General features: G+C 42.0%; 2 protein-coding genes across 7 annotated transcripts; both read left to right on the forward strand.

The window, feature by feature from the left end:
* Positions 1 to 5741: 5741 nt before the first annotated feature.
* LOC125518885 (RNA-binding protein csdA) lies at positions 5742 to 11836 on the forward strand. 6 transcript variants are annotated; one of them, XM_048683769.2, is made up of 7 exons: positions 5742 to 6124; positions 6205 to 6237; positions 8403 to 8516; positions 8791 to 9816; positions 10591 to 10934; positions 11148 to 11218; positions 11501 to 11836. In XM_048683769.2, exons 5-7 carry the CDS (start codon positions 10603 to 10605, stop codon positions 11512 to 11514), a joined length of 417 nt encoding a protein of 138 aa, XP_048539726.1. In that variant the 5' UTR covers positions 5742 to 6124; positions 6205 to 6237; positions 8403 to 8516; positions 8791 to 9816; positions 10591 to 10602; the 3' UTR covers positions 11515 to 11836. The 6 variants fall into 6 exon arrangements, with proteins under 6 accessions (XP_048539726.1, XP_048539725.1, XP_048539721.1 ...); XM_048683768.2 differs by lacking the exon at positions 6205 to 6237 and having other exon boundaries at positions 8791 to 8888; positions 9623 to 9816; XM_048683764.2 differs by lacking the exon at positions 6205 to 6237 and having other exon boundaries at positions 8791 to 8888; positions 9628 to 9816.
* A 2842-nt stretch (positions 11837 to 14678) lies between these two features.
* NUDX19 (nudix hydrolase homolog 19) lies at positions 14679 to 17994 on the forward strand. Its single transcript, XM_048686858.2, has 6 exons — positions 14679 to 15377; positions 15514 to 15654; positions 15765 to 15869; positions 16721 to 16820; positions 17029 to 17121; positions 17420 to 17994. The coding sequence occupies exons 1-6, from the start codon at positions 14694 to 14696 to the stop codon at positions 17683 to 17685; spliced, it is 1389 nt and encodes a 462-aa protein (XP_048542815.2). The 5' UTR covers positions 14679 to 14693; the 3' UTR covers positions 17686 to 17994.
* The last annotated feature ends 8899 nt before the right edge of the window (positions 17995 to 26893 follow it).

The following is a 26893-nucleotide window of genomic DNA, read 5'->3' on the forward strand; positions in this document are numbered from 1 at the left end:
GTTTAGAATATAAATAGTTACATGCATATTGATTCAATATGTAAAATTTGGTATAAAAAAGAAAAAATATATGTTATAAGACCAGAAAAATCATATTTTATGTATGTTTTACACTATATTTTTACATTCGTAATTTTGTGTAACATAAAATATTTTTTACGGCAAGTACATACTTTCTTACTTTCTCTTTTTATGTATGAGATAAGATAAAATTTATGAAACGTAAAAATACGATGCATTGATGTCAAAATAGAGAGGGGGTGAAGAATAATTATTCCTCACTCAGCGTGACGAATATATATAGTGTTATTATTCATCATCCAGGGTGCAGAATAAGTTGTTCTTCACTCGAGATAATCTTACGATCATTTTATAATTAAATTACGTTTGGAATTCAAATAGTTACATTCCTATTGATTCACTGCGTAAAATTTGACATAAAAAAATAAAAATATAGGTCATAAGACAAGAAACAGTTTATGTGTATTTTAAACTATGTTTTTACGTTTGTAATTTTACATAACATAAAATATTTTTACGGCGATTATATATTTTCTTACAGTCTCTTTTTTGCGTCAGAAATAAGACAAAACTTACGGAACGTAAAATTACGGTGCATTGATGGTAAAATAGAGGGGGGTGAAGAATAACTATTCCTCACCCAGGGTGACGAATATCGCGACCATATATATATACTGCTTTTTAAGTACTATGTACTCCCTCCGTAAACTAATATAAGAGTGTTTAGATCACTATTTTAGTGATCTAAACGCTCTTATATTACTTTACAGAGGGAGTGCCATATTTTTAGTATATTTTTTTTACGTATAAATATGTACGTAATTCATAAATATAACAAAAACTATGAGCTCATATGTAATTTTTCCAGCTAATTTACTTTGAAATATTTTAGATATAGTATATAAACATATTTAGAATGATAAAGTATTATATCTAGTAAAACATGGTAGTATATTAGACATGTAAGGTAACTACCCCTAGTGGTACGATGTATTCTCCTACCACCGACGGTTGTATGCTGTATGTAGTATCTGCCAAAATCGAAAGTATGTATGTGTATTATGTAATATATAACGATGTTTAGGTAGTATATATACTAACTAGTAATAGATGCGCCCAAGTTAGTACCCACAGCTTGTAATGCGTGTCACATATTTTGAAAAAAAAATGCATGTCACATATTACGTGATGAAATTCTGTTAGATCTAGGCCATAGTAATTAGAACCCAAAGATTTTGTTTGTCTCTCGCTGCTAGGCAGGTTAGGTACGTATGGGGAATACATGGCCGTATTTTTTTTAATAGGTACCCGTGGCCGTAGAGTAATATTGCCACGCTGGTTAATTAGGAGCGTATGGGGCGATAGCTGGTTAATTAGGAATGTCTGGTGCGATACAAAGCTGTCTTTTCTTTTTGAACAGGTACATACCTTATAGGAACTGGACTCCAACTCATCCCTTTGCTTGGCAAGCTGGAAACGTATAAGATATGGAGACATGAATACGTGAGTACTTCTTCCTAGCAAATCATATCCGTTCTTTTCAACTCTTTTTCTATTGTTAAATCTAAGCCATTCGTTTTCTATCGTTTTAATAATATAATATAATAGATAGATAGATTTTTAGGTAGTATGTATCATATTTTGAGCATGCTCTTTTTTATGTATAAATATGTACGTATTTCACAAATATAACAAAAACTATAAGCTCATATGCCATTTTTTTCATATAACTTGATTTGAAATATCTTAAATATAGTATATGAACATATTTAGAATGATAAAGTAGTATTTTTATAGTACCACATGATAGTATATATTATAAAGACACTCTACAAAAAACATCTGGAAAATGGTGAACAAGTATTTTTAAAAAGTTAATAAAGCATTCAGAAAATATTGAATGTGTATAGAAAAATTGTTGATCAGGTATTAAAAAATGATGATTTTTTTGTCACTAGTAAATGCACACGTGCGTTCACACGTGCAATTTAATCCGGCTTCAAGATATACCTGAATTTTCTATAAAAAAGTAGCACCAAACGGATTTGTCTTGCTAACACCACCTACGGGAGGTCCATCTCTTCTACAAATTGGTTAAATATTGTACAAAATCCCAAGTAGTTTATGGTACAAGCAAGTAACCAGGGTAGTGAGCACATACCCAGCTCAACCGATCCACTACCCAGCTGCTACCAAAAGTTCCAAATCACTGTGTAATATAGTTGTTTCATAGGGCATCGTCCACGAGATGCCACTAATTCCACAATCATCCCCTCGTACGGCCAACTAATTAGGTTAATGCTACATAAGATGCGATTCACATCAAATCTAAACATGCTAAAGAAAAACTGAGCACAGCTCCAGATCACATCCAGTCAATCAAATAAATATACTACCCAAATAAGCTTGTATAGTAATAAAGCAAAATATTCAGCCGCAAGAGATGAAGGGTGTAAAAGGATGGACCTTGATGGAGCCAAGCTGGTCGAGGTCGAGCTCCTCCAGGATCAATGCCATGTACTGCTCGACACGCTGAAGGATCTTTGTGAGCTTGTTTGCAGAAGCCGTCATACTGAGGACCTGACAAAGCAAGAGAGGTTTAGAAGCATTCAAATGTCTAGTTCTGAACAAACAAGGCACTGCCTAGCTTCAACTCTCACGACTTGTGACAACATTCTTCGAGCTCATTTGAATACTTGTGGACTTGTTTGTAAGTTCCCTAAATCGGGAACGATTCCCTGGTCACTATTTTCCATCCCCTGGTGTGTGTACACAATCACTGAGAAAAATTGAAGCAAATGCTAATTACGTTGGTACTAAAGGTGAAATCAGTATAATGCGATCGTTGGTAATGAAGCGATCGAAGTGCATACGACTGCTCAACTCTGTTGGTGATGAAGTTTGATTTGGGTTCAGTTTTATCAAGTGCATACAGGACTTGAGTTAATAAGCCTGATTTGAAACGTGAATCAATCTCCGGAAGAAAGAAAGAAATCAGAGTTGAAAGACGCCTGGCCCGGCGGCTGCATGTTTGACGATGGCGCTGATGACCAAGGCCCAGCGGAGTCCCTGACGGTTCGACGGCGATGGACGGCCAGGTGGTCCCGATGGCCCGATCACGACGGACGGCAAGGCGGTCTAGGCATCCCGATGGCTCGACCGCGATGGACGGTCAGGCGGTCTAGGTGGCGTCCCTGACGGCCGAGGCCACATGAGGCGATGGGCGGCGGCGGCACGGAGATGTGAAGGGCGGCGTCCTTAAGCTTCGCCGGGCCGAGGGTGATGGTGGCGACGTTGCTGAATCTATGGCGGGTCAAGGTGATGGGGGTGGCGGAAAAAAATTATATGAGACCAGGTCTCACGGTTAGCAGGTGAGATCTGTCCTGATGGATGACACGTGGCATTTACAAATCACAAAGCATCTAATCTCTCCCCCCCCCCCCCTGATTTTAAGTGGGGGGTGGAGGATGCTTTGTGATTTGTGAATGACACATGTCATCCATCAGAATGGGTCTCACGTGAGACCTGGTCTCATAGAATTCTTTTCCGGGGGTGACATGCTCGATGCGACCGGGGCGGCGGTTCCCTTGTGTCAGTTTCCTTTCATGCGAAAGGGTACGTAAGGAAGGGGATCACTGATTAGCGCTAATATGTGTTTGTGGATCATCATTAAGACAATAAGGACTGTCTGATTAAGGCAAACGAATGACCGAGATCTGTTGGATCTACCCCTCAGGATCTTTATATTGTTATAGATATTTGTAAGTTCCCTAAACTGGGAACGATTCCCTGGTCGCGACGGAGAAGCACCCGAATGACTATTTTCCATCTGCCTGATGTGTGTACACAATCAGTGAGAAAAACTGAAGCAAAATTCAATCAATGCTAATTACGTTGGTATGAAGGCCAAATCAGTATAATATGATCATTGGTAATGAGGCGATCGAAGTGCATACAGGACTGCTCAACTCTGTTGGTGACGAAGTCTGATATGGGTTCAGTTTTATCAAGTGCACACAGTACTTGTGTTAGCAAGCCTGATTTGAAACCCGAATCAATCTCCGGAAGAAAGAAAGTAGAGTTGAAAGACGCCTGGGCCGGTGGCTGCATGTTTGGCGATGGCGCGTCCCTTGACGGCGCGCTGACGACCGAGGCCAAGCGGCATCCCTGACGGCCCGACGGCGATGGACGACCAGGTGGTCCAGGCGGTCCGATGGCCCGACCACGACGGACGGCAAGGTGGTCTAGGCGGCGTCCCCGACGGTCGAGGCCACACGAGGCGATGGGTGGCGACGGCACGGAGATGTGAAGGGCGACGTCCTTAAGCTCCGCCGGGTCTAGGGTGATGATGATGACATCGCTCAATGCGACTGGGGCGGTTGTTCCAGTTTCCTTTCGTGTGAAAGGGTACCTAAGGAAGGGGATCACTGATTAGCAATAATATGTGTTTAGCATTAAACGTGTTTAGTGGCTCACCATTAGGAAAATAAGGGCTGTTGAATTAACGGAAACGAATGGCCGAGATTTGTTTGATCTGCCCCTCTTGGTCTTTTTATATTGGTATAGATGTATATAAAAATGTTAATAAGCATTTAAAAAAATTGTTGAACAAATATTTGAAAAATGTTAATCAAGCATTTGGAAATGCTAAATGTGTATAGAAAAAAAGATGAACATGTATTAAGAAAATGATGGAAATATTTAATCTTGTATATAAAAATGTAATCAAGCATTTGAAAAAAAATGATGAACAAGTGTTTCAAAAATGTTAATCAAGGTTTGGAAATGTTAAATGTGTATAGAAAAAAGTTGTACATGTATTTAAAAATGATGGAAATATTTGATCTTGTATATAAAAATGTAATCAACCATTTGAAAAAAAAATGTTGACCAAGTGTTTAAAAAATGTTAATCAAGCGTTTGGAAATGTTAAATGTGTATAGGAAAAATGTTGACCATGTTTAAAAAAAATATTGAAAAATAATTATCATGTATGTAAAAATGTTAATCAAGAATTTATAAAAATCTTACTAAACTATTTGAAAAATGTTGATCAAGCTTTTAAATTTTTTTAACTATGTATAGAAAAAATGCTGGCCATGTATGTAAAAATGTTAATCAAGCATTTACAAAAATGTTAAGAAAGTATTTAAAATATGTTGATCAAGAATTTAAAAAATGATAAATGTGTATAGAAAAAAAATTGACCACATATTGGAAAAAATGTTTAACACGTTTTTGAAAAATGTTCAACAAAGTGTTCAAAAACATGTACTTAAAAAATTAGATCGTGTATTTGAGAAATGTTCAATGTGTATCATTTTTTTTTCATGTGTACATTAAGAATGTATATACTTTTTTCTTCTGATAAAACCTACACGAAATAAAATAAAAATGAAGAAAACTAAAAAACAAAAGAAAACAAAAAAGAGAAACAATGAAATCCAAGTAAAATAAAAAAAACAAAGAAAACCTTCATGAAAATAAAACCGAAGTACAAAGAAAACCAATGAAAAAAATATCATAGTATATAGAAGAATAAAAATCGAAGAAAACCGATGAAGAAATAAAGAAAATCAAAGAAAAAACCAATGAAAACGAAAAAAAGAAGAAGCAAAAACCGAAGCGAAGAACCGGCCAAGAAAAACCACGAGCGATCGAACTCATGGGCCTACCCATTACTATACCGAGCGGGGGACCTTCAGCACTGTCCAGCCCAACTAAGCCATCTCAGTGTTCCTCATCGAAAGAAAAAATAAAACTAAGCCATCTCAGTGGTCAGTGCCGTGCGACAACGACGCGTGGCGGTCGGCGGCGGCTCCGGCCGTCGGCAGCAGGGTGCGGAAGCGATGAGGACGACGCAGGAGAAGCAGCGCCGACGTGGTCGCGGGTGGGGTTGGCTTGAGCCGCTCGGATGCCGGCTCCGTGGGCCCAATCGACGGCGACCGGATCTAAGCGGCGCCCGCCGTCAGCGGCCGGCGCGCACGCCGCCGAGGCGGGAGAAGAAGGCGAAGCGAGGAGCCGAGCCTGCCTGAGCCCGAGCCTCCCCCTGGCGCCCGGGTAGCGCGCCCAAAAAGAAAAGCTTCGGGCAGATCTGCTCCAGGTACCGCCCGCCCGACCAAAGCCTCTTTTTACCACAGCCATCGTCAGTATAAAAATGTGAGATGCCGTTATCCTTTTTAGACTTCAGCAGGAAGATCAAGATGGGGATCAAAGGTGAATGCTACGCTTTAAAAAAAAATTAGAGCAAGTGATAAGGGGCGATGGAATGTTTTGGGTGGAATAAATCGACGAATTCAGATTAAGAAGAGGGAATAAAGGGGCACCAATAGTGCTCTGCATGTCTAGAACCTGGAGCTTGATAAAATGTCCTTGTCGTCTCAAATAAAACCATTTTTTTCCTAAGCAAACCCCCAATAGTCCCAGGTATATTGTCTTGTGCAGTACCGGATTTTTCTTTTATCACCGGATAATATCCGCAGCTGTCAAAGCACTGCTTGCTACGCGGAGTTTCCGCTGCATGGATGAAAATCTGTATATGCCGTAGCGCGTGCTTTGCACATGAGCTTCCTCTGAGGGAACAAAGAATAATATTCTTTGGGGACACCGGGAACAATCTTTTCAAATCATAATTGAATTGGAATTGCAAGCTTAGAATCCTTTGCCTTTTTGAGAAAGCAGAGTACCATTGTAGTTGCAGTATGGACTGAACTTCACCTTCACCAGATCAGTACCCATTCATAGGAGAGATTTAGTAGATTAGATTTTCACCAGTTGGTCTTTGATTTGCTTTGCCGGTCGACATCCCATGGATGTATCGACAACGAACATGGTTTAGTGGAAACAGTATTTGCAACCGATAACGTCTTTACCTTCGCACTTCCGTGTGGAATCGATTCCTCTGCAAACCAGCAGCGCGAGAAGCATCAACTGAACCCTGCTCTTGCTCTGCCGTTTATAGACGCTAAAGCATCCAGGTCACAAAACCAAAGCTGTATGGTAGATGGTAACTGACCATTCTCTGTTGAAAAGGAACACTTTATTGATGTGTCCACACTTGATTAATTTTTTTTATGGTGGTCAATCTGGCTAGTGGGAACATTTGATCCAATGATCTACAACAGATCGATTTCCATAATTTGCCGCATAAATAAATATGTTAAATTTCATCAAACTACGTTTATTCTAGATTAGATTGGGAAAACCCCATATGAACTTGTTAGTAAACTAGACTTGTCCAGTTTTAGGAATTCTGTAAATACAGTGTGCCTTGGTGAAAAACATACTTTTTCTTTTGATATATGGAAATCATATTCTTATCACCAAGCTTCTGTCATGTATATTATATATTTCTCTGTGGGTCTTACTTGGTTTCTGAGCAACAGGGTTATTCATGTTTCTTCTACTCACGTTTGAGTTCCTGATGACAACAGAGGGAAAGGAACAGACATACTTAGGGTAGTCCTGACAGATCCTTTTCATGCAAATAAAACAGTACGGACAGCTGACTACAAGTGAACATGGAACCTCTTGAATTATTGCGTAAAGGTGTGATTTGGGAGAATATATGTTGATCAGAATAGGTTTTGTGAACGTCTGTAGGTCATGCACGTATGCAGAGAATTGATTCTGAAGTGGCTATATATATTTAACCCCAATAATACAATCTGCCCCTGGCATATAATGCCACTTCCAACTTTAGTACTATCTTTGGGAGGTTGCACAACATCTAGAATGGACAAGACATGCAAACTCTTTATTAAATTAAATTAGTAAAAGGTAAAATGTTAACTGAAGAGAATTAGCTTTACCTATTTTCTTTTCAAGTCTGGAGTTTCAGCTCCATGCAGCCATGGCTCCACCCTCTAGCGTTGTTTGATGCAGATTGGTCCACATAGGAATGTCTGCTACTTTCTTAATTTTTATTTGTGTAATAAGGTTTTCAATCATGCTTTCCTTTGTTTATCGTGCCTTTCCAACAATATTTTTGTGTGTTGATGCTGTAGAGAGATATTAAAGGGAGTTTGTAGGAAGAGTGTTGTGATTAGTACTCCATCTTCGCCAAGCAATTTTGTAATGGGCAGTGATACAAACCCTGGAGAAGCATCCAAGGGTGATTGAGTTTTGAGTTATGGCTCCATAGAGCCAAGAAACTTTTTCCTTTTCTTGTTCACTGTTTTTGCTTGAAATAATAAGCCTACCAAGTCCTGAGCCACTAGTATCTTCATTGAACTGTTAATTTTGTCACCATGAATCTTGTAGGCCATTTTCTTAAAAGTTACATGCATCTATTTTGGCCTTTCCAGTTATTTTTCTGCCTACCATTGTGCACTATAGAACAGAGGATGACAAATATCCAGTGTATTGTACTTTTCTCGCAGGCAAATATATTATTATACACAGCTGCATGCTTAATCAGGGATGCCCATACAGGAAGCCGGTAAAGAAGCTAGAAGCACATTTACTCTGTAATGGATCTAGAGCACATTTACTCGGTAATGGATTTAAACACATGTAATAGTATGATTCCATGGATACAACACTTACAAGCTTTACATTGAGCCCGTATGTATAATAAGGGGAATACATATGAGAAAGGCTAATTTAAACAATTCATTTAAGCTTAGATGTTATCCAGCATTTCTACTATCAGAACTATATTTACATTTTCTATACAGTTGAATTTATTCAAATTCGTTTATGAACTTATATTTTCCACACTTTAGTTGTAATAGCTGGCCTATCTGCCTTTCTTTTTCGTTCTTACAGTTACTCAAGTAATGTGGCACTTTGGTCTAAGGTGGGGGCACTAGGATTTCTATTAGCCACATGAAGTGTGCATAACTGCTAGATCTGCACCTCCCCAGGTACATATTGTGGAAGAATCAAAATCTAAAGAATATATCCTTTGATCCTAATTCCTCACACCTTTGTCCATGGATAAATTAAAAGACCTTAAACTAACAATTTCTCTGAAAAAAGAGAGAAAAGGTGGCCAGTAATATATAGCAGAAAACAAGTTATTGATCAGGCTATCTTATTGTGCTGAATTTGTTGCTCTTGAAACCTGTAATATCCATGGTGTCGATTCAGTCTCGAGCTATTTTTATGGTCTAACTAATCAACTGTGTTTGTAGTATTTAAGTAACTCTTTAAGCAACATGCATGAAAGACTGGTTTATACTTGGCATGCCCGGTAGACACCATTCTTACTTGACATTTGCTTGCCTGCACATTTACAACTGAACAGCTGTAGCCCTAGCTTGAAATTTAGATCATAATTATAAAACCAGTGAGGTATCCATGCCAATGAAAAGTTGATTTGGCGTATATACACGAAACATTTGCCTGAATTACCTTAATCAAATTATGTTACTGAGACAGCTATTTGATTTTTGGAGTAGTTAATTATAGCAGCAGTTACATTTATGTTTGGAAGAATCAGTTACCACATATTCAGAAGTAATATACCATGGTGTAGACTCAGGATGTAAAACTGAAATTCTCCTATCTTTGGCACCACTTTCCTGTTGCATTGTGGTCTTTCTTGGTTCTGCCCCGTCCTTTTTTCTCCATTCACCCCCTTCTTCAATCTGGATAGCTCAGTTAGAAAGGCTAGGTCAGAGCATCTCCGTGCCTCCACAGCCCCACTGGATTCGCAATTATTGAGGCGCCTCCACTATAAAAAGGCAACCATCCACAAGAAGTAAGAACACAGCGAGCAAGGAAGCAAGCACACAACAAGGACAAGACAGCAACTGAGAACCCTAGTACTGAACCAAAAGCTTTCACAGGGTATGTGACCCCCCCTGTTCCTCTCTTGTTCTTTTGGACGATTTGTTTAAGACCAAGTTCCTCTATTGTTCTTCTGGCTCTTCTATCAAACGGGACCATCTGCCTATGTAATCTTCTTGAAAAAGGCCATATACTCTTATTCTTGTTCTTAATCTACTAATAGTTGCTCAAAAAGTATTTGTGCAAGCGTAAGTGTGATGCATGTGATGTGCATAAGATTTTAAATCCTATCTAAATAGATTCAGTTGGTTCTTTATAGATTAAATTGACTAGTTTTGTTTTCGTTATTTTTATTGGCTAATTAGCATGTTCTCTCTTTGCATAGCATTTTGCTTGCCTTGTATCCACCTTTTGGGATACCATCTAAAAATTTATCTTATGTATCTACATGTGCAAATGATAGAGATGGAGCACCGACTTAGCCTAATTTAGTTAAGGTGACCCTGATTTTGTTTCTCTCCTGCCTTGTCTAGCCTGTACAATATTCCTCCTTTTAGTTTGTGTTCACATGGGCTATGTGCAGTACGAGCATCTTAAGTACATGTGTTCTCATTCTTGGTTTTCTAGCTCATAATCACATTGGCCCAGGACATATTCCCATACATATAATTACGACAGTACTATGGTTCTGTAATATCTCTATGCTCATACTACACATATGTGGAGCAATGAGCTAACAATAATTAGTAGTACTTCAGGTATAACTTATGTCTAGTTCTTTTTTTCCCTTTATGTCACTAACTTCTTGACACATCCATGCATGCATTTATACAGGGCTTACTGCGAATGAACACCCAGAGGAAGCCTGGAGACTGGAACTGCAACTCGTGCCAGCACCTCAACTTCAGCCGCCGTGACTTCTGTCAGCGCTGCCGTGCCACGCGCTCGGATCTGCAGCTCGGAGACGGCCGCTGTATAGGTGGTGTGCTGACCTCCCTGGACGTTCGCCCAGGTGACTGGTACTGCAATTGCGGCTACCACAACTTCGCCAGCCGCTCCAGCTGCCTCAAGTGTGGCACAATTGTGAGGGACTTCCCAGCAGGCCAGGGTGGCACTGGCGCTGCTGAGAGCGGTGGAGTTCGTGCTGGGTGGAAAACTGGTGACTGGATATGCACAAGGTGAGCTATAGCTTCACTTCAAACATAGATGTCATCCTTACAACCTGTATGTATCCTTTATCCTGACATCTTTGCATGGCAAGAAACAGTAGCATGCAGGCCTACATGTTTTGAGAGGAAAGTTAACTAAATAACAACACTTATATAACATTCTCTTGTGAAATAGTTTGAATCATGTTTTGACACAAAACTATTTGTGTGTATTTCATCCAGGCCTGGCTGTAATGTGCACAACTTTGCAAGCAGAATTGAGTGCTATCATTGCAATGCACCTAGGGAAGCAGGTATATTGTCTTCAATTTGCAACTTATGTTCTTTTGGTGCCTTAATGTACAACTACTCTTTGATCAAATACATGCATGTTCGATTTAAATCTGCATGCAAAGCTCAATACAAAAGAGCTCAAAAAACTGTTTGACAACAGTTAGTTGTAGTAAAAATTACTTGTAGCTGTCTCATCAAGCAACCCCGAGACCATTTGTTTGCACTGCAATTTGCAAACGTTCATCCAACATATATTCTCTGTGCCCTAAACTGGAATCGTTCTGTTGTACCAAAATAAGCAGGCACCGGGAAGTGAGGACCAATCATGCCGACCGAGATCGATAGGCGTGACGAGATGGCTTAGGACGAGACCAACCATTGTCACACTCGCAAGCTCCGATCCAGGAAAAATAAAACTACACAGTAGTATATATGCTGATGTATTGCCACCTGTTATACTACTACAACCGTCGCATGGTTGCGAGGGCAGGAGAAGTTCCCTTAGCTTCCAGAATGTAACGCGTGCATGGTCTCGTCACGCCTCGTTTACGTTGGTTGAGGCGTCGCTCATATTGTATGGTTTGGATTACTTGAATAAATATTCTTAACCATCCTTATATGTATTGTGTAACTATTGATGCGCGTGTGTTTCTGTTTCCTTTCCTCTGTTGCTTGCCTGAAGTATCGTTGCCATCATGTTGTTTCCAAAACCAAAAGAAAAATTTCGAAGCCCGGCACAGATGATCTCAGTCTCTCTTTTTTTTTTTTTTTGCTAAATCACATCTTTATGTTTTGGAAATTCGTGGGGAAAAAAAATCCATGCATGCAGAGAATGGATACAAGCATGTCCATTGTAAATACTGGCAGGAAGATATGTCCATTGGTGATCAGTGCAAAATTCACAAATTGCTCCAGCTTTCTAGAGTTTGGAAGGAAGATCATATGCCCAGCTCCAGATTATTATATGACTCCTAAAACCTGGACGTGACAACTTTTAGGTGTTTCTAGACTATATATAAACATATGGGCAGCCATGTATACAGCTTTTTTTTTCCAGTACAAAGCTGGATTGACATAAAAAAACTGCATATTAGTTTTCCTTTCCTCTACATCAAGCCTCATGTTTTCTAGAATTCAAGAGGGGCATTTTTTTTACCATGTGCAAGCATAACAGCCGCCTCCTCCTCTAAGAAAGAAAGTTAGGGTTCGTGCCTCTCACCGGCGCCGGCGCAGGTCCGCCTCGTCTCCGGTGGCCCTAGGGTCATGGAGACGCAGTGGATCCTGGCAAGGGCCGGCGGGAGGGCTCTATTTTTAATCATTTTTTCAATCTAATCTTGTTAGGGTTTGTGTCCTGTTTAGGAAGACGAGACGACGACGGCTCCCTGAAGATGGAATAAAGGTCTCCCCACCTAGCCCCCGTTCTGGCTGTGCATCTAGTATCGTTGGTGAGCGTGTGGAGGTGTGTCTCCAGCGGATTGGCCTTAGCACGACGACTTCTCGACTGTCTACTCCAATAAGTTGTGTCCGACTCTAGCGATGGAGGGGCGATGACGGCGGCGCCTTCGGCTCGCTAGTGCTTGTAGTCGTCGCTAGGTGGTCTATGAATCTGAATGTAATTTGTATTTCTGGTGTTCGTTGTATTACCATGATTGAAGATGAATGGATCGAAAGTTTTTCCCGCAAAAAAAAACAAGAGGGACATTTATTTTATTTCTTTGTTCCTCGATCTACTTCGAGATTAAATCTCACCTCATCCTATGTAACTCTTGTGACTATGTGGACAAAAATTGATATCCGAAAAAATTGCCTTTATCAAGGGAAAACTTTATTTTTGCCACTCTAGTTTTTGCCAACTTTGCTTATGCCACCCTAGAATTTGACATCTCACTTTTGTCACTCTTAGCTTTTGACAATACATCACAAATGTCATTCTGTGGCAAAAATGATAATTTTTCATTTCACTTTTGCCACTCTTAGCTTTTGACATGTATCATAATTGCCATTCTAAATTTTTTGCTTTTGCCACAGAATGACAAAAGTGATATATTGTCAAAAGCTAAGAGTGGCAAAAGTGAAATGTCAAATTCTAAAGTGGCATAAGCAAAGTTGGCAAAAACTAGAGTGGCAAAAAACAAAGTTTTCCCCTTTATCAAACCAATCCATGTTCAAAAAGTCTTTCATAAAAAGTCAATGGTTTAGGTTGCTTTGTCCAAGATTTTCAAGTTCTGAATGTGTACATTTACTCTTTGTTTTCTGTCGTGATCAGTTGCCCTTTAGCCTTAGGAGTCTCTGGTCCGCCCCTCCTACCTCTCACATCTCTCTCACCCACCTTTTCTTCTGTGATCCGTCATTGTCACCTCGCTCCCCTCCTCTCCACGAGCATCAAGGCTTCCATGAGTGCTTAATTATCATAGTCAGTATGCTCACCGGTCGATTACTCTCTTTCCTTCCTCGTCTCGCTATTTCTCCTCATAGAACATCGTTCGGATGATCAGACGGTTTGTTGACACCATATTTTGTCATAAAAAAAGTAATTAATATGGCTTCAGATGGAAAAGTATTCCACATGAAGATTCTTCGTCTACGAAGATTTTTGCTTTTTGAATCATCTCAATCCAAGGTCATGTGGAGAAGTTACAACCAAAACGATATGCTGCAGAGAAAGTAGTTCGGACCCTCCGGGCTTGGCTAGACATTCCGGACCCTCGGGGGACCTTTTGGGAGCCTCCGGGCCTTGACAAAAGGTTTGTAACTTTCAGGCACAAAACGGGATTTTCAATATCTTTTATAGATTTGGCCGCTCGATTGCGCATTGAATATGACTTCGGATGAAGAAGTTTTGAACATGACAATTACTCAGATCATCGAGAAGAAGTGTGTTGTCGGAGTTATCTCAGTCCGAAGTCATGCATGATCTCCACGATCGGCGCAAAAGGCTAGTATATACTTTTTATAGCCCAAAGCCCGACTCCGCATCCTCCAGACGACCAGTGTCCAAATTGGTTAGAACTTAATATTTTAGATGAGCTTTGAGTCATTTTCTTGTACAGAAAATCCAACCGTCTTATATATAGATGAGAAATGCCGGTCGATTGCACAACAACACATAAATGACAGCGAATCTACTACTTTTTACTCTTAGTTTACATCTCTCCTTAATTTTTGCTTTCTCCTTCTTCGTGTTGAAGAGCAAAAATCCTCAAGGCTCTAGGAACGGTTGGACCGACCCATAACAGCCCCATAGCCGCCGCACTTCCTGGCAAGTTCCTCCCCGAACGTGTGGGGTTTTGGGTCTACAAAAGAGCTTGTCGGCGTGTCTTGTATATCACGCTCCTAACGAGGCTACTCCGGCGACGTGTCCTGCGCATCGTGGGAGGTACACGATGACGGGTTGGTAAGAGAACACGCTTTGACTAAGGGCCATCGTTTCAAACTTAGATTTTCGTTTATAGTAAATATGAAATGAAAATTTGAAGGACAGGGCCACGTGTGAAAATGCTCCGGGTGGATGTATCGGTCGGTAGGTGGCCCCACGTGGCATGGAGACATGTCTCTCCTCTTTCCCAGCTACCTCCAATCCAACCCAACAACCTTCGCCGGCGAGCCAAACAAGCGAGGCAGAGCGCCACCAACCAGCCCGGGTTGCCGCCGACCCGCCGTGCCTCCCTCGCCATGTCCATCCACCTCCGCGCCCACGCCTTCGCGGCCAACCCGCTCCGCGGCCTCGCCGGCACGCGCTCCTCCGGCGCCGTCTCCCCCTCCGCGGCCGCCGAGGCCCTCCGCGCCCTCCTCGACGGCGCCGACGCAGCCGCCGGACACCACCTCTCCAGGGTCCTCCCGTTCCGCCGCGGCCGCCCCCTCGCGCGCTCCCCGGACCCTCCTGCTCCCTCGTCCTCGTCCCCCTCCCCCGCACCCCCGCCGGCCTGGCGCCTCGCGTGGCTCCCGCCCTCGCGCGTCCCCGGCGTCCCCTCGGACGTCTTCGTGTTCCTGGGATCCCACGGCGGCGAGGGGGGCGGCGAGGAGGCCGCCGCCTACTGGGCCGTCGACGTCAGCGAGGTGGAGGGCGCCAGGTTCGGCGGCGCGGGGGAGGAGTCGGCGTTCGTCGACTTGCGGACGCTCATGGTGGCCGCCGACTGGAGGGACAAGGACACCATGGGGGAGCTCGCCATCGCCGGCCACGTGCGTGCCATTTTCTACTTTTGGTTATTTCCAACTAGTAGCATTTTCTCAAGTAAATTCCCCACTGATACTGAAAACATCTCTGTGATTCGGGAATGCCAAATGATTTGCTTGATTTGATTCCTGATGCGGGCAGGCTCGAGCGCTGCTAGAATGGCACAACACGGCGAAATTCTGCGGAGCGTGCGGGGCAAAGGCAGTTCCTACCGAAGCTGGGACGCGGAAGCAGTGCAGCAACGAGTCCTGCAAGAAGAGGATATACCCTCGAGTTGACCCCGTATGATCTGTGCTCTGTTACTGACTGGCCTCTCCTAGTGTTTCCAGCTGCCAGTGGCTTGTGCTGGTTTGTATCCACTGTCTCCTTAAGCCTTTTTTGGTGGATTGCAGGTTGTGATTATGCTGGTCATTGATAAAGAAAATGACCGCGCTCTCTTAAGCCGGCAGTCAAGATTTGTGCCCCGGATGTGGAGTTGTCTTGCTGGTTTTATAGAGGTGCGAGTTACTTCTTCTCTTATGCATATCGTTATGTGTGCTTAGTTGCACTTGCATCCTTTGTTCTCTTAAATTTTCATGAGCTGCTTTTGGGTTGAATGTGGAGGGGCAGGCTAAGAATACCTTGGTGTACTAATAGGGGTACAAAAAGTTGCTGTCAGCCTGTCACCCCCTGTTAGTACTAATAGGAGTACATAAGAAGTTCAGTGAACTAATAGCTTTCTTATACAACATGTTCCTGTATCCTGCTTAGATGTTGTAAAAAGTTAGCATTGTCACGTTAGTCATGCTTACAGAGGGGTTAACTGAAGCACTTACTAAGCAGAAGAACTTGAATTTGATTTAAAATACCCGACGTAAATCTCAGTTACAGGGATAAGAGTAATACCCCATCAACACACTATATTCTGACTTTGTGACTTGGAAATTGACACTCGGAATCGTGCCAAGCATGATTATTTTGGAAAATTTTCTCTGGCCTGTTTTGACATCCAGTAGTCGTTATTAGTAGACAATGAAGAACTTAGGGATCCAGTTTCTTTTAATACACAGTAATGCTTTCAGTTGATCATCTGAACATGGGCCACATAAGCTATCTTTGAATTCAGTAAGGTTGTAATAGCCTCATTGTTGTAAGCTTGTAACCACTAAAGTTTGGTGTAGCTTGCATAAGTAGAATGGATGAATGAATAAATTGAGGACTTTTGAAAGAAATTCTTGTTCTTGGTTTACTGTATCCTAAGGTTATCAAGCACAGTATAATTTTCAGTGTGTAGGGTTAGCTAACAAGTTCACGGTCCTAGCCATGCATTGGAAGAAGCTTATCCTCACTGCAGCTGTTCTGTTTGTAGCCAGGGGAAAGCTTGGAAGAGGCGGTGAGAAGGGAAACATGGGAAGAAACTGGGATTGAAGTTGGGCAAGTCATTTACCACAGTTCTCAACCATGGCCTGGTAAGCTAGTCTTCTGATTGCCTGTTTATTTTCCAATGGGAACCTGTGACAATACATTAATACTGGGATATTTCAAGTGTGTAGACATGTAGTTACCGTGTCAAGACTTACATAAGTACTTGTATATTTGAAGAACTATTTTAAGTCATCAGTTGAAACTAGTATGTTTTCACTCAATGTTCTCATGTTGCATATGTTTTTTTTTCAGTTGGGCCAAATACCATGCCATGCCAGCTGATGGTGGGTTTCTTTGCTTATGCTAAATCATTGGACATACATGTTGATAAAAAAGAGCTTGAAGGTAATTTTTAACATGAATGACATGCTGATTCTATTAGCCTTTCCTGCTGCAACTGATTTATCTCATCATTTCCCATGTCACAGTTTCTCTTCCGTTATTTTCCTCTTGTGTAATATATCATACAAGAATATATAGAGATGAAATTTCTATTATAGATCAATGCTGCAAAACCCAAACTTATATTTCAGTTTCAGGAGAAGTGTTTTAGAAATCAACTGCATGATACTCCTGGGCGCGTAGCTCTCATCTCAAGAGCCAGATTGGTGCTCATTCTTTTCTTCTTTTGTCGTACGCGCAGATGCCCAGTGGCACAGCCGTGAAGACGTCAAGAAAGCGCTAACGTTTGCCGAGTATGAGAAAGCCCAGAGATCAAGCGCGCTCAAGGTCAACCAGATATGCAAGGGCACGGAGAGAGGGCAGAGCACCTCCTCCGACCTCAGGGTGGAGAGCGAGGAACCGGCTCCGATGTTCGTCCCTGGGCCCTACGCCATCGCTCACCACCTCATATCGTCGTGGGCCTTCGAAGGGGCGCCAAAGGTGCCCAGCTCCTTCTCCAACCTATGATGAGCCTGGACCATACTACTTCGTCTTTGGATTTACGGCAGGGGATGTTTGTATAGCACACTGAAACATTGTAGGAGCCATGTATTTCTTACGCTGTCGATAGCTACTGTAGATATGTTGTTACTCATTGCTGGTGGTTGTAACAGAAGGGCAAAAGAGGACCGAAGAGGATTTTGCAAGATCGGCGTCGTGATATATTGACAGTTATTGGTGATTTGATTTCGAGTGTATGATGTATAAGAACTTGCACGGATGTGCTTGCATAGAGACATATACAGACTGAAGATGAAGTTGCTATGTTTTTTTCCTTGAGAACTGGGTGAAGTAGCTATACTTTTTTTAGGGGTCCCACGACGGGCATGCCGTTGGGATCATCATCGTGGGGGGAAGGAATGTGAACGGTGCGATAGGATGTCTGGCCCAACTCCAAACACGGCGCTAATACTAACCCAATCTCACTGGCCCTCCGAATCCCACTAGGAAACGGACCCGTACCCCTCAAAAGAAAAACAAAACAAAACAAAACAGCGTCCATCCTTGACCCTCGGTCGCCTCTCTGCAATCGATCAAATCAGATCAGATCGATCGATCGAACCTCCTCGCCGTCTGCCGACTGCCGCCGCCGCTCGCCGCCGGGAGGAGACCAGACCAGAACTCTGGGAGCGGCGCCAGCCCCTCCCCGCCGCGTTGATCCTGCTTCCCCCAGCCGACCGCCGGGGGAGGACGCCGCCGGCATCGATCACGTACTTCTGCACGATATTACCTGAAGCTGTGGTACTTTTGCGCCCTTGTATGGATTAGAACGACCTAGCTATAGTAGCATGCCCGTCGATTTGCGCTTTTGCATGTAACACGATCGATTTGATACGTGCTATCGTGTTTTTCCATATCTCTGTTAGTGTGCTGTTCGTTGCCTATTCCTAACCACACACCCACATTCTCTCGTGCAGTTCCTTTATGGCGCGGGTTGTCGTGGAAATCAGTGATGATGACGACGATGACTACGTGCAGTTGCCGCACATGCTAACTCGCGGTGAAGAGCGAGGGGTAGGGGTAGTAGGAGGAGGTGGAGGTGGTGGTGGTGGAGGAGGAGGGGGTGGCGGAGGAGGAGCGGGAGGAGCTGGTGGAGATGGAGGATGGGGTGCTGTAGGTGGAGCAGGAGGTGCAGGCGGGGCCGGGGGATGTGTAACTGTAGGAGGAACAAGGGGTGTCGGCGGGGCTGGAGGATGTGTGATTGTAGGAGCAGCAGGAGGTGCTGGCGGGGCAGGAGGATCGGGAGGTGCCGGGGGTGCTGGTGGGGCCGGAGGATGTGTAATTGTAGGAGGACCAGGATCAGTGGCGGAGCTAGGTAACAACAGCTGGGGGGGGGGGCAAGGCTAAAACATGGGTGTTTGAGGGTATAAAATGCTAGGAAAAAAGTCATCTAAGCCCTCCTACAAAAAAATGTTCGCAGTTTGGTCCAAAGTTGGGGGGGCCACAACACCCCCAGGCTTCTACATAGCTCCTCCACTGACCAGGATGTACGGGCAAAACCGGAGGATGTTTGATTATAGGAGCAGAAGGAGGCGCTGGCGAGGCGGGAGGACGGGGAGGTGCAGGAGGTGCAGGCGGGGCCGGAGGATGTGTAATCGTAGGAGGAGCAGGAGGTATGAGTGGGCCCAATGGATGTTTGATTGTAGGAGCGGCAGGAGGCACTGGTGGGGCGGGAGGATGGGGAGGTGCAGGAGGTGCGGGTGGGGCCGGAGGATGTGTAATCATAGGAGGAGCAGGAGGTATGAGTGGGTCTAATGGATGTTCGATTGTAGGAGCGGCAGGAGGTGCTGGTGGGGTGGGAGGATAGGGAGGTGCAGGAGGTGCGGGCAGGGCCGGAGGATGTGTAATCGTAGGACGAATGGGTTGGGCAGGAAAATGGGAAGGTATAGGTGGAACGGGAGGAGCATGATGGGGTGGAGGTGGAGGCGTTGCAGGAGCTGGTGCTGGTGGTCGAGGAGGAAGGGGAAGAGCATCTCGTGGTGATGGAAAAATAAGACGTTCTCGCCGCACCGCGCGAAGTTCTCCGCTACAGCTTCACAATTCCCATGGCCCTGGCAACAACTAAGATGTCATCCAACAACCATAATTGTACAATCCGACATGACAATGATGTGGCAATAGATCATGTGGAAGGAGACACACCATGTGGAATTGGACATAGGTTCCACATGCGGTACATCGATAAGTAGTTGTAGACAGTGGTGTCTTCACATGTGTCACGCCAGGTGGTGGTCATATGTTGTCCGTCGCCGGTGCTAGTGTCGCTGCATAATGAGATTCCATGTTTATAGTTAGGGTCATCTAAGGGCTTGAGGTCAATGTGTGCCACTTTATTTGTTGTTGCGGTTTTAACTCGATGCAAATGGGTGAAAATGAGAAAACTAATCCTACAAGACTCGGTTCTCTTATTTCTATGCCTCATTAGACCGATCTAACTATTTGACACATCTCTTGTATGAATAAACAAGTTTTTCTTCCCCAAATGCTATTCTTCTCCATGCACCATTTTTTTAATCTCCCAACATGAGGTTGGTGCGTGAAGAAACAGAAGATCGTGTCGTGGAACTGCAGATTCAAGATTTAGATTGAATCGTAGGCAAATTAAATTATCAAGGCATTTTCCCGTACTTGTATCCTTTAGGTTAAAAAGTGTATGCCAAAGCTGTTCGTGACATCAATCTCAAGCGGCTAATATTCAACCGACTTACACCAAAAACCGAAACAAAAAAAGGTTAACATTAATGTAATCAGACCGGAGAGTACCAAGGAGCTTAGTTGGTTGCTTATTTTTGGATAATAGCTTGGAATGCCGGAGCATCCTCAAGCTTAGGCTCTTCAACTCCTTATTCCTTCATCCATTGTAAGATAACCCAAAACTTAAAAATTTCAATCACAAAAAACTCAACAAAACCTTCACGAGATCCGCTAGTAAAAGAAAGCAAATCACTACAAGTACTATACCAAAACAATTCATATTTTGTTTCTGCATTATATCTACTGTATTTCAACTTTTTATGGCAAAAACTCATCAAAGAAAACCATAGAGCCATCAAAATAAGCACACAACACAAAGAAAAACAGAATCTGTCAAAACAGAATAGTCTGTAGTAATCTGACTATTTCAAAAACTTCTGGAACTCCAAAAATACTGAAAAAATAGGAATACCTGAGTAATTTGTATATTAATCTTCTGCAAAAATAATTGGTATTTTATCACGCTTTGGTAAAAAACAAGAATTGTTTTTGTGAGCGCAAAAGTTTCTGTTTTTTTAGCAAGATCAAACAACTATCACCCAAGAAGATCCTATCGGTTCTACTTGGCACAAACACTAATTAAAACACAAAAAACACAATCATAACAGTAGCATAATTGTGCTAACACTCAAGAATAGAAGGCAAAAATCCAAAATAAATTTTATTCATTGGGTTGCCTCCCAACAAGCGCTATAGTTTTACGCCCTTAGCTAGGCATAAAGCAAGGATCTAAGTTTTTTCATCTTTGGTTCGAAATCCATAAGATGTCCTCATGATTGATTCATATGGTGGCCTAATTCTTGTTCTAGGGAAGTGTTCCATACCCTTCCTCAAAGGAAATTGTAACTTAATATTGCCTTCTTTCATATCAATCACGACACCTATAGTGCGTAGAAACGGTCTACCAAGAATAATTGGACAAGATGGATTGCAATCAATATCAAGAACAATAAAATCTATGGGCACATAATTCCTACTTGCAAGAATAAGAACATCATTAATTCTTCCCATAGGCTTTTTAATAGTAGAATCCGCCAAATGCAAATTTAAAGAACATTCTTCAAGATCGGTAAGACCAAGCACATCACATAAATATTTCGGAATTGTAGAAATACTAGCACCCAAGTCACACAAAGCAAACCATTCATAATTTTTTATCTTGACTTTGATAGTAGGTTCCCACTCATCATGCAATTTTCTAGGAATTGAAACTTATAATTCCAATTTTTTCTTCAAAAGCTTTCATCATAGCATCAACAATATGTTTAGTAAAAGCTTTATTTTGTTCATAAGCATGGGGTGAATTTATCATGGATTGCAACAAAGAAATACAATCAATCAAAGAGCAATTATCATAATTAAAGTATTTGTAATCCAAAAGAGTGGGCACATCACTAGCTAAAGTTTTGACCTCTTCAAACCCACTTTCATCAATTTTCTCAACAAGATTTTCACCCTCCGAAATATTGGGACGCCTTCTACCTAAAGTTGACTCTTCTCCAATCCCTTTTTCATCAATATTAACTTTACTAAATAAGGAATCAATAGAAGAAACACCAATCATTTTAAGATCTTCATTACTTTTGCGAAAGAAATCACTAGAAAACGCTTTTTCTAAAGTTTCTCTTTTAGCTCTAAGCATAGCGGTTCTTTTCTTACTTTCATCCATAGAAACATAGAGAGATTTAATTTATTCATCTACTTTAGGCACACAAATTTTCATCTTGAGATTTTCCACATCATGAGTAATTCTATCAACACTTCTAGACAAATCATCAATCTTACTCAACTTTTCTTCTATGGAAGTGTTGAAAACTTTTTGCATAGTGATAAATTCTTTAATATTGTTCTCAAGATCAGAGGTGTTCCTATTATTATTATAAGATTGATTTCCATAGGAATTACCATAATTATTAGAGGAATTACTAGGAAAATTCCTAGGATTAAAATTACCTCTATAAGCATTGTTATTGAAATTATTTCGAGAGTTAAAATTCACATATATGGCATCACTATTTTGCTCAATCAAAGTATAAAAAGGTATATCATTAAAAATAATAGGTGCACTTTTACTAGTAACCAATTTCATAAGAGCATCAACTTTTTCACTCAAAGAAGAAATGTCTTCAATCGAATTAACTTTTTTACTTGTAGGAGCTCTTTCGGTATGCCATTGCGAATAATTTGCCATAATATTATCAAGAAATTTGGTGGCTTCACCAAAAGTAATTTCCATAAAAGTACCACCCGCGGCGAATCTAAAAGATTACAAGAAACAAAATTCAATCCCGCATAAAAATTTTGTATGATCATCCAAAGATTTAACCCATGAGTTGGGAAATTCCTTAGCATCATTTTCATCCTTTCCCAAGATTGTGCAACAAGCTCATGTTCAAGTTGCTTGAAATTCATGATCTGGGTTCTAAGGGAAATAATTTTTGCGGGAGAAAAATACTTAGTGATAAAAGCATCTTTGCATTTATTCCAAGAATCGATATTATTGCGAGGCAAAGAAGAGAACCAAAATTTTGCAGAATCACGCAAAGAAAACGAAAATAATTTCATCTTCACCACATCATTGTCCACATCTTTTTTCTTTCTCATATCGCATAATTCCACGAAGGTATTAAGATGGGACGCGACATCCTCATTAGGAGTACCGGAATTGATCTTTCATAACAAGATTCAGCAAAGCAGTATTAATATCACAAGACTCCGCACTAGTGGCTGGAGGAGCAATCGGAGTGCCGATAAAATCATTGTTGTTGGTATTTGAGAAATCACATAACTTGGTGTTCTCTTGAGTCATTGATGACTACTACACAACCTTCTTCTTGTAGACGTTGTTGGGCCTCCAAGTGCAGAGGTTTGTAGGACAGTAGCAAATTTCCCTCAAGTGGATGACCTAAGGTTTATCAATCCATAGGAGGCGTAGGATGAAGATGGTCTCTCTCAAGCAACCCTACAACCAAATAACAAAGAGTCTCTTGTGTCCCCAACACACCCAATACAATGGTAAATTGTATAGGTGCACTAGTTGATACAAGTGGTATATGGATGGTAGATAAAGGTTTTTTTAATCTGAAAAGATAAAAACAGCAAGGTAACTAATGATAAAAGTGAGCACGAACAGTATTGCAATGCGTTGAAACAAGGCCTAGGGTTCATACTTTCACTAGTGCAAGTTCTCTCAACAATAATAACATAATTGGATCATATAACTATCCCTCGACATGCAACAAAGAGTCACTCCAGAGTCACTAATAGCGGAGAACAAACTAAGAGATTATTTTAGGGTACGAAACCACCTCAAAGTTATTCTTTCTGGTCAATCTATTCAAGAGTTCCTACTAGAATAACACCTTAAGACACAAATCAACCAAAACCCTAATGTAACCTAGATACTCCGATGTCACCTCAAGTATCCGTGGGTATGATTATATGATATGCATCACACAATCTCAGATTCATCTATTCAACCAACACAAAAATCTTCAAAGAGTGCCCCAAAGTTTCTACCGGAGAGTCAAGACGAAAATGTGTGCCAACCCCTATGCATAAGTTCACAAGGTCACGGAACTCGCAAGTTGATCACCAAAACATACATCAAGTGGATCACGTGATATCCCATTGTCACCACAGATAAGCACATGCAAGACATACATCAAGTGTTCTCAAATCCTTAAAGACTCAATCCGATAAGGCGATAAGATAACTTCAAAGGGAAAACTCAATTCATCACAAAAGTGTAGAGGGGGAGAAACATCATAAGATCCAACTAAAATAGCAAAGCTCGCAATACATCAAGATCATTCTGAATCAAGAACACGAGAGAGAGAGAGAGAGAGGGAGAGAGAGAGAGAGATCAAACACATAGATACTGGTACATACCCTCAACCCCGAGGGTGAACTACTCCCTCCTCGTCATGGAGAGCGCCGGGATGATGAAGATGGCCACCGGAGAGGGATTCCCCCCTCCGGCAGGGTGCTAGAACGGGTCTAGATTGGTTTTCGGTGGCTACGGAGGCTTTTGGCGGCGGAACTCCCGATCTATTGTGCTCCTCGAAGTTTTTAGGGTATATGGGTATATATAGGAGGAAGAAGTATGACGGTAGATCTCCAGGCTGTCCACGAGGCAGGGGGGCGCGCCCAGGGGGGGTGGGCGCGCCCCCCACCCTCGTGGGCAGCCCGGAACTCTCCTGGTCCATCTCGGATACTCCGTGGGCTTCTTCTGGTCCAAAAATAAGTTTCGTGAAGTTTCAGGTCAATTGGACTCCGTTTGATTTTCCTTTTCCGCGATACTCTAAAACAAGGAAAAAACAGAAAACTGGCACTGGGCTCTAGGTTAATAGGTTAGTCCCAAAAATCATATAAAATAGCATATAAATGCATATAAAACATCCAAGTTTGATAATATAATAGCATGGAACAATAAAAAATTATAGATACGTTGGAGACGTATCAGTCATGATGACCACACAACAAGATTGCACTCAAAAACAGATCCGGCAAGAAAACGGCGAACGGAAAAAGAGGGGCGAATAAAACGGCAAATTTTTCTGAAGTGGGGGAGAGGAAAACGAGAGGAAAATGGCAAATAATGTAAATTGTGAGGAGATGAGATTTGTGATTAGGAACCTGGTATATGTTGAAGATGCTCCCCGACAACAGCGCAAGAAATTTTTTTGATGTCGCTTGAAGCTACGTCGGTATTTCCCCAAAGAGGAAGGGATGATGCAGCACAACGGTGGTAGGTATTTCCCTTAGATATGAAACCAAGGTTATCGAACCAGTAGGAGAACCAAGCAACAAAACGTAAACAGCCCCTGCACACAGATAACAAATCCTCGCAACCTGACGTGTTAAAGGGGTTGGCAATCCCTTCCGGGCACGGCGCCTCAAGATAGGCAAACGAACATGAGATAAAATTGTAGTAGACTGATAGATCGAATGCGAAATAAAATAAATAAGAATAAATTGCAGCAAGGTATTTTTGTATTTTTGGTTTAATAGATCTGAAAATGCATGCAAGGAAAAAGTAGATCGCAAAGGCAAATATATGAGAAAGAGACCCGGCGGCCGTAGGTTTCACTAGTGGCTTCTCTCGAGAAAAATAGCAAACGGTGGGTGAACAAATTACGGTTGGGCAATTGATAGAACTTCAAATACTCATGACGATATCCAGGCAATGATCATTACATATGCATCAAATCCAAGATTAGTAGACCGGCTCCAGCCTGCATCTACTACTATTACTCCACACATTGACCACTATCCAGCATGCATCTAGTGTATTAAGTTCATGGAAGAACGGAGTAATGCAATAAGAACGATGACATGACGTAAACAAGATCTATCTATGTAGAGATAGACCCCGCCATTTTATCTTTAGTAGCAACGATACATACGTGTCGGTTCCCTTTCTGTCACTGGGATCAAGCACCGTAAGATCGAACCCACTACAAAGCACCTCTCCCCATTGCAAGATAAATAGATCAAGTTTGCCAAACAAAACCCAAATATCAGAGAAGAAACGCGAGGTTATAAGCAATCATGCATAAAAGAGATCAAAGAAACTCAAATACTTTCATGGATATAAAAAGATAGATCTGATCATAAATTCAAAGTTCATTGATCCCAACAAACACACCGCAAAAGAGTTACATCATATGTATCTCCAAGAGACCATTGTATTGAGATTTCAGAGAGAGAGAGAGGGGAAGCCATCTAGCTACTAACTACGGACCCGAAGGTCTACAAAGAACTACTCACGCATCATCGGAGAGGCACCAATGAAGGTAGTGAACCCCATCCGAGATGGTGTCTAGATTGGATCTGGTGGTTCTAGACTCTACGGCGACTGGATGAATATTTCGTCGACTCCCCTAGGGTTTTGGGAATATTGGGGTATTTATAGAGCAAAGAGGCGGTCCGGGGGGCACCCGAGGTGGGCACAACCCACCAGGGTGCGCCTGGGCCTCCTGGCGCGCCCTGGTGGGTTGTTCTCTCCTCGAAGCACCCCCAGGCGCAGCCAGGGCCCATTACGTTCCTTCTGGTCCAAAAAAATCTATGTAAAGTTTCGTTGCGTTTGGACTCCGTCTGATATTGATTTCGTGCGATGTAAAAAACATGCAGAAAACAACAACTGGCACTTGGCACTATGTCAATAGGTTAGTACCAAAAAATGATATAAAATGACTATAAAATGACTATAAAACATCCAATATTGATAATATAACAGCATGGAACAATAAAAAATTATAGATCTCTCTGTGTGTGTGTGTTTCTCTTCTGTTTTGCATTCCTGTTTTCATGCCTTTCATCGTTTCTTAAAGATCCGGAGATCTGTAACTCCGATTGGGCTGAAATTTCGAGGAGATTTTAATTTGGATATTAGCTTCCTTGTGGCCGAAGGACACCC

Source organism: Triticum urartu, chromosome 7A (genome assembly GCF_056163025.1).
Source record: "Triticum urartu cultivar PI428250 chromosome 7A, HENAU_Tu73, whole genome shotgun sequence".
NCBI lineage: Eukaryota > Viridiplantae > Streptophyta > Magnoliopsida > Poales > Poaceae > Triticum > Triticum urartu.